Source organism: Contarinia nasturtii, unplaced genomic scaffold, assembly GCF_009176525.2.
Source record: "Contarinia nasturtii isolate CC-2019 unplaced genomic scaffold, AAFC_CNas_1.1 Cnas_scaffold_1500, whole genome shotgun sequence".
Taxonomy (NCBI): Eukaryota; Metazoa; Arthropoda; class Insecta; order Diptera; family Cecidomyiidae; genus Contarinia; species Contarinia nasturtii.
Genome location: NW_022198836.1, coordinates 801,780 through 816,744, shown reverse-complemented (window position 1 = coordinate 816,744; position 14,965 = coordinate 801,780). Strand labels below are relative to the sequence as shown.

General features: G+C 33.6%; 3 protein-coding genes across 6 annotated transcripts; 2 read left to right on the top strand and 1 right to left on the bottom strand.

Moving 5' to 3' along the window:
* Window positions 1-318: 318 nt before the first annotated feature.
* Window positions 319-1,908, top strand: LOC116346392 (dolichyl-diphosphooligosaccharide--protein glycosyltransferase 48 kDa subunit). The gene is made up of 2 exons (XM_031776417.1): window positions 319-518; window positions 667-1,908. Exons 1-2 carry the CDS (start codon window positions 374-376, stop codon window positions 1,857-1,859), a joined length of 1,338 nt encoding a protein of 445 aa, XP_031632277.1. The 5' UTR covers window positions 319-373; the 3' UTR covers window positions 1,860-1,908.
* Window positions 1,909-2,083: 175 nt separating this feature from the next.
* Window positions 2,084-5,558, top strand: LOC116346391 (protein transport protein Sec23A). Of its 3 annotated transcripts, none has more exons than XM_031776414.1 (8): window positions 2,084-2,217; window positions 2,360-3,269; window positions 3,334-3,954; window positions 4,019-4,324; window positions 4,398-4,644; window positions 4,721-4,870; window positions 5,004-5,027; window positions 5,327-5,558. In XM_031776414.1, the coding sequence occupies exons 2-8, from the start codon at window positions 2,386-2,388 to the stop codon at window positions 5,414-5,416; spliced, it is 2,322 nt and encodes a 773-aa protein (XP_031632274.1). In that variant the 5' UTR covers window positions 2,084-2,217; window positions 2,360-2,385; the 3' UTR covers window positions 5,417-5,558. The 3 variants fall into 3 exon arrangements, with proteins under 3 accessions (XP_031632274.1, XP_031632276.1, XP_031632275.1); XM_031776415.1 differs by having other exon boundaries at window positions 2,152-2,283; XM_031776416.1 differs by lacking the exon at window positions 5,004-5,027.
* LOC116346390 (metastasis-associated protein MTA3) lies at window positions 5,550-13,871 on the bottom strand. Of its 2 annotated transcripts, none has more exons than XM_031776412.1 (15): window positions 13,056-13,871; window positions 11,302-11,463; window positions 10,653-10,760; window positions 10,349-10,566; window positions 9,901-10,221; window positions 9,623-9,811; window positions 9,092-9,391; window positions 8,486-8,993; window positions 8,052-8,393; window positions 7,835-7,989; window positions 7,681-7,762; window positions 7,566-7,599; window positions 7,274-7,473; window positions 7,025-7,192; window positions 5,550-6,944 (listed from the first exon to the last, which is right to left on the bottom strand). In XM_031776412.1, exons 1-15 carry the CDS (start codon window positions 13,081-13,083, stop codon window positions 6,808-6,810), a joined length of 2,952 nt encoding a protein of 983 aa, XP_031632272.1. In that variant the 5' UTR covers window positions 13,084-13,871; the 3' UTR covers window positions 5,550-6,807. The 2 variants fall into 2 exon arrangements, with proteins under 2 accessions (XP_031632272.1, XP_031632273.1); XM_031776413.1 differs by having other exon boundaries at window positions 7,835-7,968; window positions 13,056-13,870.
* Window positions 13,872-14,965: the final 1,094 nt, after the last annotated feature.

Here is a 14,965-nt window from a genome sequence, read left to right as displayed (position 1 = left end):
AATGGTCAAACGGCTTCGAAATATAAAGTCTAATTCGAATTTGATTTCGGTTCCAAGTCGATGTATTCATGGACACATAAAAATGTGAAAAAAATAAATGACTTATATACGCTTAAACATATGAAAAAAATTATAAAAAAAATTTCAAATTAATAATATACCAAAAAATCAGAAAAAAAAATCTATTTTAAAGTTTGCAAAACGATAATTTTGCGTTGAGTTCGAATGAAAATGGTGTACTAAATTACTTGTGGCGCCCTCTCATCCTGTCAATTCAATCTCTCCACACATCTAATTGTACGATACAGAGAAAATATAATATTGGCTTTTAGTCGTCACAAATCCATACAATAACCAAAGTAAAAAAAATACAATGGCTAACAAGAATTTTGGAATTTGTTTAATTCTTGCATATTTCTGTGCATTATCATGGGCACAGAATGTAGGCGATACGCTCGTTTTGGTTGATAATTTGGCAATTCGTGAAACTCATTCAATATTTTTCAAAAGTTTACAAGGTAAGAAATGCCGGTGAATTTTCTGCGGTATATGTATTTGAACATAGCAAAGAGTGACGTGTCAATATGCTTTAGAAAAATAAACTTCAATTCGGCCACTTTGAATCTAACCTTAATCATTTTCTTTTCAAAATATTTTCGTTGATAGAAAGAGGATATAAATTGACATTTAAATCGGCTGACGATCCAAATTTGATTTTATCAAAATATGGCGAGTATTTATACCAGAATCTAATCATCTTTGCTCCATCGGTTGACGAATTTGGAGGTGATGTTAGTGTTGATAAAATAACAGATTTCATTGACAATGGGGGAAATGTTTTGGTCGCATCGAGTTCCAAATCAGGTGAAGCTTTGCGTGAATTTGCAACCGAATGCGGTTTTGAAGTTGATGAAGATGGTGCAGCTGTAATCGATCACCATCACTATGACATTTCGGATGCCGGAGACCACACGAAAATCGTAGCATCGCCTGAAAATTTAATTTCATCTCCATTAATTGTCGGATCGAAAAATGTGGCTCCACTTTTGTATGAAGGCACTGGACTCCTGGCCGACCGTGAAAATAGCCTTGTTCTTCAAGTTTTAACAGCCGACTCGACTGCCTACAGTTATATTCCAGAAAATTCAATTAAAGAATATCCACATGCTGTTGGTCGAGGCACACTTTTGATAGCTGCTTTGCAAGCTAGAAATAACGCTCGTGTCGTATTTTCTGGTTCGTTGTTTTTCTTTTCCGATAAAGCTTTTACGTCTGGCGTTTCCAAGTATGGTGGTAAATTTTATGAAAAGTCTGGCAATCAAGAAGTTGCAACCGCAATCAGTAAATGGGTTTTCGGAGAAGTTGGACGTCTACGTGTGGTTAATATTGAACATCATAAGGTTGGAGAAACCGAAGCTCCACAGGCATACACCATTATCGATCCAGTTGTCTATACCATATCTATCGAAGAGTTAATTTCCGGAAAATGGCAATCATTCAAAGCAAACGATATTCAATTGGAATTTGTTCGAATCGATCCATTTGTACGCACTACATTGAAGAATATTGGTGGCGGAAAATATCAAGCTCAATTCAAAATTCCCGATGTATATGGAGTTTATCAGTTTAAAGTGGACTATGATCGCATAGGATACACCCATCTTTATAGTACAACTCAAGTTTCTGTTCGCCCATTGCAACACACTCAATACGAACGTTTCATACCAAGCGCATTCCCATATTATGTTAGCGCATTCTCTATGATGGTCGGTCTTTTCATTTTCTCATTTGTTTTCATCTATTTCAAAGATGATGCTGTTACAGGTAGCGCAAAACAAAAGGGCGAATCCGTAAAATGATTAAGAAAATCATTTGAGAAATTTCATTTTAAAATTAAGAAATTCGAAATTTCCGAAATAATGTTCAAAAATAATGTTTAATGTCAACCTCAAATAAAATAAAATGAACATATTCATAAAATATAATGTAGTCTTTGTTGCTAAATATGACGTGTTGCATTGGTAACACAAGTGTGGCAGTGTGAAAATAGCTGTCAAATTATTGAAATAGTGACGTACACTGTACTGTCAAACCAACTGACGTGGAATATTGCTCAGTTATTCTCTTCAGTTTTGGTTGGTTTGTCGCTTGTTCACAACAGAGATTTATTTTCTCGAAACAAAAAAAAACTAAATAAAATTGATAAAATTATTGACCGTGAGTAGATTTTTCATTTGAGTTGGTCAACGTTTTAATCGTATATTTCGAATTTTCAAAAGAATTGTATGTTAAACGAAAACACTTTCACCTTTTTGTGTCTACATTAATTTCCATATATTTCTTTACTTGAAACAATTAGCAACGATTATTTGTGGTTAGACCAACATGACCACGTACGAAGAGTATATTCAGCAGAATGAAGATCGTGATGGTATCCGTTTGACGTGGAATGTTTGGCCATCGAGTCGAATCGATAGTAGCCGATTAGTGGTACCACTCGGATGTTTGTATCAACCATTAAAGGAGCGTACAGATTTGCCAGCAATTCAATATGAACCGGTTTTGTGTACACGTAGCAATTGCAGAGCTATTTTGAATCCATTATGTCAAGTGGATTATCGTGCAAAGTTATGGGTTTGCAATTTTTGCTTTCAACGAAATCCGTTTCCACCACAATACAGTGCAATAACTGAGCAACACCAACCAGCCGAATTAATTCCGAACTTTAGTACAATTGAGTATACGATTACACGGGCGCCATGTCTACCACCAGTATTTTTATTGGTTGTCGACACGTGCATGGATGATGAAGAATTGGCTGCATTAAAAGACTCATTACAAATGTCACTCAGTCTATTGCCACCAAATGCTCTAATCGGTTTAATAACATTCGGAAAAATGGTGCAAGTTCATGAATTAAATTCAGATGGTTGTTCCAAAAGTTATGTTTTCCGTGGCACAAAAGACTTTTCTGCAAAACAAGTTCAAGAGATGCTCGGTATCGGGCGTGTTGCTGGTGGAGTGAATACACAACAGCCAAAGGGTGCACCAATTCCGCCTGCCAATCGCTTTTTACAAACAGTACATAAATGTGACATGGCACTAACGGATCTATTGAGTGAATTGCAACGAGACCCGTGGCCAGTACCGCAAGGAAAACGTGCTTTACGTTCAACTGGTGCTGCAATCTCCATCGCAGTTGGATTATTGGAATGTACATATCCAAACACTGGAGGGCGTATCATGTGCTTTGTTGGTGGTCCTTGCAGGTTAGTATCTTATTGTTTAGTTTGATTGGTTTTCAATCATACAATTTCGAAATATTAATTGTAGCCAAGGTCCCGGTCAAGTTTTGGATGATGAGCTAAAACATCCAATTCGGTCCCATCATGATATACACAAAGATAATGCAAAATATTTAAAGAAAGCCACGAAACACTACGATGCCCTGGCTATGCGGACAGCAACAAATGGGCATGTTTTGGACATTTACTCATGTGCCCTTGATCAAACTGGTCTTCTGGAGATGAAACAATTATGCAACTCTACTGGTGGTCATATGGTTATGGGTGATTCTTTCAATTCATCATTGTTCAAGCAAACATTCCAGCGTGTATTTGCGCGTGACTCGAAAAATGATTTAAAAATGGCATTTAATGCGACAATTGAAGTGAAATGTTCAAGAGAATTGAAAATTGAGGGTGGTATTGGTTCATGTGTTTCATTAAATGTAAAAAATGCCTCTGTATCGGATAATGAAATCGGCTTGGGAAACACTGTTCAATGGAAATCATGTGGCTTAAATGCAAACACAACATTTGCATTTTTCTTCGAGGTGGCAAATCAACACGCGGCACCAATTCCGCAAGGCGGTCGAGGTTGTTTACAATTCATTACACAGTATCAGCATTCTAGTGGTCAACGTCGTGTTCGTGTTACAACATTGGCAAGAAAGTAAGGTTCTTTGGTTGTCTTCTCAAACTCTATCTCACTAATTATGTTCTATGTATGACTTTAGTTGGGCCGATGCATCGACAAACCTACCGCATATAAGTGCTGGTTTTGATCAAGAAGCTGCTGCAGTTTTAATGTCTCGCATGGTTGTTTATCGAGCTGAAACTGATGATGGCCCCGATGTGTTACGCTGGGTTGATCGAATGCTCATTCGTTTATGTCAAAAATTCGGTGAATATGTTAAAGACGATCCAAATAGTTTTCGACTGGCTGAAAACTTTAGTTTGTATCCGCAATTTATGTATCACTTGCGTCGATCGCAATTCTTGCAAGTCTTCAACAATTCACCAGATGAAACATCATTTTATAGGTAGATTAAATTCGAATTTTTTACTCTTTCCCATAGTTTAACTAAAAAAAGAAACCTGATTTTCATTTCACAGACATATGTTAATGCGTGAGGATCTCACACAGTCACTTATTATGATTCAACCAATTCTGTACTCGTATTCATTCAACGGGCCACCTGAACCGGTCTTACTGGATACATCGTCAATTCAGCCAGATCGAATTCTGTTAATGGACACCTTTTTCCAAATTCTTATTTTCCATGGTGAAACAATAGCACAATGGAGAGCCCTCAAATACCAAGATATGCCAGAATATGCAAACTTCAAACAGCTGCTTCAAGTATTATAAACTTTTATATCGAAAACTACTGTCAAAATGACTCACGTTATAAATTATTTATATGATTACGATTTAGGCACCGGTTGATGATGCTCAAGAAATTCTACAAACTCGCTTCCCCATGCCACGATATATAGATACTGAAGCGGGAGGTTCTCAAGCACGATTTTTACTATCAAAAGTTAATCCATCACAGACACACAATAATATGTATGCTTATGGTCAGGTAAGAGATTACACACAAAGTTTATTAACATATTAATAAGCGCAGCCCAACGACACTTTATTTTTTTTTGCCGAATTTTGTTTGTTTGTGTTCCTTTAATTTTGCTATGAATTTTATTTTTGGACATTTACAGCCAATGATCGGTTCCCCAGCTACGGTATAACAATAATTATTTTTCTTTTATTTTCTTCATGTTTGTTTCAATGTTTAATGATAAATAACGTTCTCAATCTTGATTCTTCATTAAACTAATTGACTTACGCTTTTCTGCTCTTTTTGTAAATATGTTCTTCCGTAAACTCACATATGCGCATTTGAAAAATAACTTTCTTTATTTACTTAACGTGCCTTCAAATTTGAAAAAAAAAATTAACCCAATAAAAATATTAACGTAACATATGGGCTCGGTAAGCTCATATATATTCATTTCTTACCGAAAATCTTTCTTTATTTTAGGATGGAGGCGCTCCGGTACTCACTGATGATGTCTCGCTTCAAGTATTTATGGAGCATTTGAAAAAATTAGCTGTATCATCAAACACATAATGCTTGATCGACTAGAAGTTTAATGCACCATGCAAATGTCATATTTTAATTCAAACTATATTCTATAAAGATTTTCTGTTTCAAATCAAAATATCCCTTATTTGTAATTCATTGATTAATAAAACATTAGAAATTTGAAGAAGTTCTCATATGATTGATTTATTTAATTAGGAAAGCTTGCTGACAGAACTTGAGCCCAAATTGAAACAAATTTCAATTTTTTTATTTTTGCTTTGTACAATCGCGAAACAAATTTTGCGTTTCTTTTGTCGACTATTCACGAATTAGTTCAGTTTAAATTTATTTATATCTACTGTTCCATAATCCTTTCAAATATACTTTTCCCTAATTCATTGCAAAATTACAATACACATAGATTTCTCGTTCAGTTCATAAAAAGAGTTTAAACGTCTGCCTAATGGATTAAAATAGTTATGAAAACCAATTTTCACATACTGGTATAACGTGACAGTGACACGCTTTGTGGCCGGGCCGTTATATTCAGCCATCTGTATATCATACAATTGATTATTAAAATATCAAAGATTTGTTTTTTCCATTTGTAAAAAATTTTGAACTGAAAAGGTGAAATGCTGCAGCTTTTGTTAAAATTTTCTGCATCTTCTGGTATAAATTTCAAACAATTTTAAAATATTATTTGGAGAATAGGGAAACCCAAGTAAAGTTTCATACAACAAAAAAATTCATCATTATCCTTTTTTTCAATACTTTTGCTGTATTATACTTAACGATTTTAACGATTACATAATTTAAAAGTATTTATTACGCATCTGAGAAAATGTTCGAATATATTAAAATAGCAATATGTTTTATTTTCTATCTTCTTATTGCGTAATATGTTTTAATTTATGAAATCAAAACTTTTTAGCAAAATTTCGAGAATAGAGTGACGCTAGAATTGTGTTGTTTTCATCAAAACATTTAACCTCATTAAATGATGCGATTAAATGTGATTGAAACAAATTTTGCCAAACAGATATCGGTTTCACTTTTGAACATTAAAGTTTATACGATAAGTTCCAGAGATTATTTTTCCACATAATGCTATGTCTGAAATGGAAAGGCTTACGTATTTTTTTTTTTTTAAATTAGCAATTTAGTTACATTGTTTTCGTCATTTACTGGCTACAAAATATAAATGTCTTAGAAATATAAATTATACGTTCACATAATTTACATTATGTGTTTTCATAATTCTAATCCCATCCGAATATGCATATTATCCATTATTAAGATTATTATTATTATTAAATAGATCTATTTTAATTTTTACTTCAAAAATCTTTTAGTTTGATAATTTTTTTCTCTTTCGATTAATTGAGGATTGCATCCATATTGTATGGATGATGTGATTGGGATGCTTTTTTGGGTCAATCTAATATCACAACTGATTGGGTTTCTCCAGCACCACTGGTACTACTGTCGTTGGTGTCATTTTCAGCTGATGCAGTCGTGTTTGCTTCATTTGTCTCATTCTGTGTTGCGTCTGGTGATGCTGATGATGTAGCTAAAGTAAAAAAGATAAATGATAAATTTTATTAAATAATTCATACTATCATACTCCAAGCTATGTGGCAAATAATTTACCTGTTGAAGAAGTAGCAACAACAGTGGCTGGTGGGGATTGCGGTGATGTTTCTGTGGCTGATGATGCTGAAACTGATGTTGAGGCCGTTGCTGCTGTTGCGGCTTCTGGTGCTTCAGCATTTGTTGGAGAGTTCAATGATGGCGTATTATTTGAGGCAGGTCCTGAACCTATAAGTAATAGTAACATAGCAAACAACATTATTTAATAACGATATTATATGAAATTGAATCAATCATTTAGTACTATACCTGTTCCTGCTGCTTTGGTTGAAGGTGCGGTGGGTGTTGTTGCCTGTGGTACTGGTTGAATTTGTAGCTGGGCTGGCAGTGATGCAAGCTGCACGGTCAGTGTTTTCGAAAGTGCCACATAACAAGATGAATTTAGTTGACGATATGGTTTTCTTGCTGATCTACGCAATTCAGTGACCGTTAAAATTTTTCTTGTCCGCCTATATAAAAATAATCACATTTGAATTAAGATATATCCATAACAAAAAAAAATAAAACAAAGAGGCTAGATTAGGCGTGATAATACACTCACTTGCTTCCTTCAGTAGCCCGGAAATAGACATCGTCTGGAATTATAAAAATTGAAAAATTAGTATAATAACTAATTAAAGAGAAACCAAAAAATAGGTTAAAATCGTTTCTTATACCTGGTGCGTCTTGGAGACTTATAACTTGTTTGCGTCCTGAACCCGTTCTAGACATTTGAGCAATTTTTGGCTTTCCATTCATCTATATAAATGAAAATTGAATCAGTTTTTCTCTTTGAATTTCTAACAATACAACATTTTGCTATCTACTTACATGATGTTTTGGTAATGGTTGTCCGGCAGCTACCGCCGCTGAAATCATAGCTGCATACTGTTCTGGGGTGGGCCGATGAGATGGCATTGGATCTTTGTTTGGTCGTTTTGCTGGTGGTGCAACGGTTGATGTGTCTAAAATGAGCAAATTATTTGCTATGTTATCAATATTGATGGATAAACCGCCACAGATCAATAAATAGATAGTTTCTACTTACTATTATCGGCAGCTACTCCATTTACATCATCTCCCTGATGTCGTCTTTTCAATGAAACTGGCGATGTAGCGTCCATTGAATTTTTACTACTTTCAGCCTCACCTTTATTCGGTATGCGTTCATATATTAAACTGCCATCGGCTGCTTTTGGTGGTTTGGGAAAAGCGACCTTGTCTGGCTGAGGCATTTTATCTTTAGGTGTCAATTTCAGCCAATCGCTTTCACATGGTTCTGGATTTCCCAGGCGATTGGCAATTTTTGTGACACTACCACGATTTTTTTTGCTATAAATTAGCAATTTTCTCACATCATTAAAAGATTTATCAGCAATTGCATTAGCATCTGTCACAAAAACGTTGCAGATGAAAAAAAATAAAACACATTAAACCAATTGAAATATAATACAGGTGCATAATAAGAGATAAATAACATACATTCCAATTTGACAGCTTGCAGATTAATGGCGTAGGATGGTTGTCGGGCTGCTTTCTTTGAACGGATAATGTGACGACACAGACGACGTGAAAGCTTTGTCACGCCAGTGGTGTGTAAATAGAATGCTGTTCGAGTTTTCATAATTGGACGAGGCGATCCAGATCGGAAGGCAATGCCATGAGCTTGGGCATAATGTCTAGCTAAATGTGCTTTGAGTTTAAACTCTTTGTCACAATTAGCAATTGAACATTTGTGTGATAATCGATTTGACAAATCGTTTGCATTTGCTGCAGCTACAATTCCATCTACGTCATTGGCATTGACATTGGCATTGGCATTGGCATTGACATTGGCTGTGTTGGCAGCATTTGTGGTCAATAACTTCTTTTTATCAACGTCATTATCAGTTAAGCGCGAAGCTATTTTAAGGCCACCATACTTTTTCCAATAGTTCCAGCAAGATTGACATAAACGGCAGCTTAAATGTGAAGGTCCCCATGCGTACCACTGTAAAAAAGAAAACAAGCAAACAAGCAATGCATTAAAAAATAACTCGACTTTTGGTTTTATATTAGCTACTCTTTTGTTCAAAGGAAAATGCATACCTGTGCAGATTGAGCAGTTGAGCAAGACTCGCAGGGTTTACCACAATTATAAGCAATAACATCATTATTAGAATTTCCATTGGCGCTTCCATTCAATATACTCAAGCCGCCTTTCGTCGTTGCTGTGATTGACGAGCTATTCAAAAGTGCAGAATTTGGTTTGGTGTAATTGGGAATGTACACTTGCTTTAATTTCGATTCGGCTTCAACAGCTTTCAAACGCTTCTGCTGTACGTAACGATCTGTTGTTTTCCACATATAATAGTATTCGACGATGTTCTTAAGTGTTTTCCAAGGAAGCTATTAAATAGTAAATATAAAAAATTATTTTCATCGAATATATCACATTTCATCAGCATATAAGAGAGACTATTTTCGGTACTTTTACAAAAAAAAACTATGCATGGTTCCAATCTGTAAAAACTTCACTTTTGTTCGTAATTTTCGAAAGTTGAATAAATATTCTGTATAAAACTTAACGAATGTCACTAGTGATCAATTATCATCAATTGGTTTTTGATATGTACTCACAAAATCTTGTCGTATATCAGTAAAATCTTTGCCATATTTATCAAGTGCTTCTTCAAATAAGTTGGCTTCTGATGCACTCCATTCCTCCATTTCATCACGACATAATACTGGCCCACTCGATGGAACAAATGAACACATTGATGACTCTATTGAATAATTGTGCTTGTGAAGTGTGTCCATTGCATGAAACTTTATTTTACAAAAGGAAAAAAGATATTTATTTAGTTCATATAAAATGATCATATCGAATACTCGTATCACGGAAATATTTAACATACCAAAGTGATATCACGGCTAGCAGCAGCAGCAGACATGTGTAAGGACGGTTGCTTAACGGAGCTACTGCAATCTAGTGCCCGTGCAAATGTGCCGATTGACCTCGACACCACCAAGAATTGATCTATTTTTCTATCGCTCAACGTGTGGTTGGGCGTCCAAATTAAACTTTCCAAATCATCCAAATTTCGGTTATCACTATCACCTTCACGGAGTAATGGTGTAACATCGGTTTGGTATCGACTTCCAACCCGAATTTCACCCTTATCAGCCAATAGTGTTTTTTGAGTTGGATCGAAGACCAGACAATAGAAGAACGAATCCTATTGTTGAAATTTAAAATTTATTGTATTTTTATTTAATTAAATTAAATGTCTTGAATGAAAACTTTATAAATTAATAACAATTTATAGATTGGTAAATTGGAGTCCGATTAGTCATACTACTCACGTCTTTATTTAAGTAGCTCAAGATTGATTCAGTTTCATTTAGCAGAGTAACTGAACATTTTCCTCGAATATGTGTTGCTGGAAGAGTTTCAACCTGACGTGATAAAAAAAGTTCGCGATGTTTCATTTGATGTCGCTGCTTTGTAGTCAATGGTTCTTTTTCTGAACCATTACCACCAGATCCACCGCTTGGACTATTGCGTTCTTCCTCCAATGAAGCTATTATTGGAATATATCAAAATATTTGTTTTTGAAAAATCAAGTCATTGAATGTCTTTAACTAATCAACACGTTTAACAACTCACCAACTACTGGATCTAAGACTGCTTGTGTCGCCTGCTCTTCACCAATTGGAGTCTTGAACCAAATTCTTTTTAACTTGTTCGCTATTGGAGAATCTTCTGTTGAAGCCACTATAAACGTACGATAAAAAAGTTTTCTTTGAGATTTGTGAAGCATTCAAATATTATGTCTGACACATCTTTGTTTGTTTTTCTTCTCAGAGGCAGAATTCCACAAAAATGAAGATGTTGACATGTGATAATTATACCAAAGAACTTTTATAAAACAATATTATTTTTTCAAAGTCACTAGTGAGAGCTGTAGTTTTTCATTATTTCTCACAAAAACTAATATTTTAAGAATGAGTTTTTTAATTTGATGTTGCAAACAAATCATCCATATCCACATTTCCAATGTCTTAATATCACGTCTCACTTGTGACTTAGATAATTACTTAAAATATCACCCCAGATATAAAAAAAAAACCTTATTCATCATCTTTATCGTTAAAAATCAAAATGTCGTTAAATTTCTATGATTTTCAAGTTATGATATTTTTTACTATTCTTTCGAATGAGTAGCAACAAATATGCTTTAGATTTCAATCTGCCGTTTTTGTATGAGATGATCATCTAAACAACAAACATTTATTTTTCCTCAAAATTTACTTACTTTGATGTTTATCGGCAAGCTGAACTAAGGGATTTGGTAAGTCTCTCCTTCGATAAAAGCACATAACCTTTGCTTCCACATTTCCCGATGATGTTTTGTTAAGTTCTTCTATCCTACGAATTTGGAACGGTGCCGTGGATGATGTCTCGAAGTAGACATAATCTAAATATAAAAAAAATACAGAAATCATTTATAGTCAATGAAATATACATTATCGATATATTATTGTACCAAATATTGATACATCTTATTGAAATAATTTTTTTTAATCATTTATCAAAATAAATTTATTTTGTACGATACACCTGTTATGTGATCATATTTTAATTTGATTTTGTTAAACTTAACGTATGTTATATGAAGTTTTCTTGACATAAATAAAATTGCCAAAAATAATTATGCTAAAACAGCGTTTAATACGTCTCTCTATCCTAAAACTACCATACTACCGGAAAAATCTACCAAATATCAACAAAACATACTCCAATTTTTTAAATAAAGATTTGGGACTTGATATGTTTATAATGAAATTAGAATATGGTTTTTGGAGAAACAATATGTATATGTATGAACTGATTATATGCATATGTTCTATATTGTTCTCGTGAACGTATCTATTATAAAATATTTAGAGAAAAACAATGAAAGCAAAAAAATTAATTAGATCCGACAAGCGTGCGTACGCGTACGACAAGCAGCGATGCCAATCGGAAAGCTTTACCACCGATGTATATATATTTCATAGTGCATATATTCCAAATATCTATAAATATACGAATCGTTGAAACCAAGTGGAGTTCAAAAGATGTTCACTTGATTATTGTTATAGTGTGTTTTTTTTATCTTCTCTGATACAGTTGCAGGTACTAATCAGAGCAAACAAAATTGCAAAATACTAATATATGAAGTGATATGATTTTCATATTATCTATACGTAAAAAAAAGTTTTTTTTTTAATTTGATAAAAAAATAAATTATTTTTTACTAGAACTTTTTGTTTATTTTCCACTTCAACATTCCCACGGCACACGTTGCGTTTTTCTTTATATTTCAATTTGGAAGCAGAGAAACGAAAATCGAAAAATAACATCATGCATTTCATTGAACTCACTTGCTGTCCCACTTCACTACTGCTATTTTGAGGTAGTCGCTTTTGTTGTCGTTGTCGTCGTCGCAACATATAATATTGCCACATACACACATACATTTACGCTTGATGAATTGAAGCATAAATGCTGCCTTGTATTAAAGCATATCTTATTTCATATGAATTATGCTTCATCAAAAATGGAAGCATTGAAATTCGAAATCACAAGATTATTACAAGAAATGTCCCAACAATTTTTAACAAAAACAAAACAATCGAAATAATAAAACTTATCGCATTGAATGCAGGCTGGAAATAGATTTTTTAAAATGTCATTCAATTTGCCTAGTAAAAGCAACGAAGTATAAAATCCGTTCTCTTCAAAAAAAAAAAAAAAACTTTTTCCCCTCATCATAATTTTATTTGAAATATAAATAAATCCACGCACACTTATTCTGTTTTATCAATGCTCAAATAGATTAACTAAATATATGTTAAGAATGATTTTCGGATCAACTACTTTAGAGTTGATAATGGCCTTAATAAAAAATGGCGTTTGGCAATTTTATCAATTTCGAAAATACTCTAGTATGTCTTGTGAATTAACAAAATATATACAAAATAAGCATAGATAAAGGATCAATTAAATTGCATGTAAATGGCTTACCTCCAACGCGGTACATGTTCGACGTCATTTTGTTGGCTTGCTTATATCAATTCGCAGAACGTTTATTTTAATAAAGCAAGTAATGTCCGAAGCGGAGCGTATATATATAAATGAAATAAAAAACAATTACGCTATTTAACAGCCCACAAATTTATATGTTACGACACTTTTTCCAGATTAGTATTCGTGTTTTCCTCAATTTCATTTGCAAACAATTAATTTATTTTACTTTCTTTTCAATTATATAAAGAAAAATAGAAGAAGAAAAATGTCAGCGTTTATATTGTTACTATAGATTTTTTCGTTGTATTTATTGGTTCTGTTCGCCGCTCGTTTGACGTTTTCGTTTCTTTTTTTTTCACTAATAGTCTTCTAAACAAAAATTCATAGAAGAAAACGGATTAAACACATGTATCAATACAACCGAGTCTGATTTTCACAATCACTTAGTTTTTACTTCTGATATTTTGATATTCAATAAACACACATTCACTTCATCTTATACAAAGTGCATAAATGAATGAACTACGGTTGGATGGTCGGTGTCTCTTCCTTTGCGGCTTTCCATTCACAATTTCTTTCCACTTTTCAGAAAATGTACTTTTTTTTTTTTTTTTAAAAGTCGTCGAGATTTAAATTTTTCAGTTAAATGTATGCCATTTAGAAATGTTTCCGACAGCCAATACGTCCGGAATTTCACTTATAAACGAAATAGAGAGCCGCGTTAGTTTTTTTTCTCTTGAAGTTAATGTTTTCATTTAACACAAGCAAACAAGACGCGATATATTAGTCGCCATTTTCTAAATATTTGCTGGCCACATGCAGAAAAAGGTTTTCCTTATATCGAGTAAGTGGAAGTATTGTTTAATTACTATGTATACATATGTGTGTGCGTATTAACATGCATTTGAGTAAAGTTTTTGACGGCGAAACGCTCGCTCCTTACCTATACACATATACTTGTGTGTCTTCGCCATTACTTATTTCAATTGAATCTCACATCGCCGCTCGCATCTGACAATCCATTCCACCTTAAGTATGTGTTGTACTTAAGTCATTTCATTCTTATATCTAATCCCCAAACTCTCACATTTCAGCTTTATACATTTAACGGTAGTGAAAATTAATATTAAATGAATAAAACAAGATACATACATAACGTAGATAACGTACAAACATTTATTTTAATTTTACCTATAATATTCCCGAACAATACGCGGCGAATTCGTGTATATCTATGAATGGCAACGATAGCACTTCAATGAAGTGACTTCAGTGGCAGAGTCGCTTCTGTCAGTGTCATGTTTGTTTTTTTTCCATTGTTTGCCCGGTCTTATAACACGTTTTTTAACATGATAATAATGATGAAAATAATGAAACGACAATCAATGTTTTTGTTTTATTTTGTTTTCTGTTTTCTGCTTTATTTCTCAAAGTTTAAAATATGTTTTTATGAATGTCGATTTGATCTTTGTTTTGACAATCAATGTGACTTTGCTTTATGTATTTTTGTGATTTATAAATCGCAAGATTTTGTAAAATATAAAAATACATTCTTACGGGCTCCTTCTCTCTGCACGAAACAAGGCCACAAAACTCATGCCTAGCTACGCTAAATAATCGTTATAATATTCATTTTATATCTTTTGGATACAATGCTGCTGTTTGTCAATTGCCATTGTGCGCCAAACATCCGATAAAGTCCTATGTAATTTGAAGCAAAATCGTTAAACAATGAATAAACTCTATTTTCAATTGATTCATACCTTTGAGCGTAAAACCTTTTATTGTCATTCTATCCATGACATTTCCAATACAACAAAGAAAACCATTCACGTCGAGACTGTTTCTCTGAGCAATATATGAAAGGAGGCTGTAATGAGCCGAAGGAGCACCGAGGAGAAGAGCTC

What these genes read in the sequence shown, in the direction of transcription:
- LOC116346392 (XM_031776417.1), top strand. Translation starts at nt 374, where the DNA reads ATGGCTAACAAGAATTTTGGAATTTGTTTAATTCTTGCATATTTCTGT. An exon ending in ATTTTTCAAAAGTTTACAAG is followed by an intron (nt 519 to 666) that starts GTAAGAAATGCC and finishes TTTCGTTGATAG; the next exon opens with AAAGAGGATATAAATTGACA.
- LOC116346391 (XM_031776414.1), top strand. Translation starts at nt 2,386, where the DNA reads ATGACCACGTACGAAGAGTATATTCAGCAGAATGAAGATCGTGATGGT. An exon ending in GTTACAACATTGGCAAGAAA is followed by an intron (nt 3,955 to 4,018) that starts GTAAGGTTCTTT and finishes GTATGACTTTAG; the next exon opens with TTGGGCCGATGCATCGACAA. An exon ending in ACTTCAAACAGCTGCTTCAA is followed by an intron (nt 4,645 to 4,720) that starts GTATTATAAACT and finishes ATTACGATTTAG; the next exon opens with GCACCGGTTGATGATGCTCA.
- LOC116346390 (XM_031776412.1), bottom strand. Translation starts at nt 13,083, where the DNA reads ATGACGTCGAACATGTACCGCGTTGGAG. An exon ending in AACCATTACCAAAACATCAT is followed by an intron (nt 7,763 to 7,834) that starts GTAAGTAGATAG and finishes TCATTTATATAG; the next exon opens with ATGAATGGAAAGCCAAAAAT. An exon ending in TGTTGCTACTTCTTCAACAG is followed by an intron (nt 6,945 to 7,024) that starts GTAAATTATTTG and finishes TTTTTACTTTAG; the next exon opens with CTACATCATCAGCATCACCA.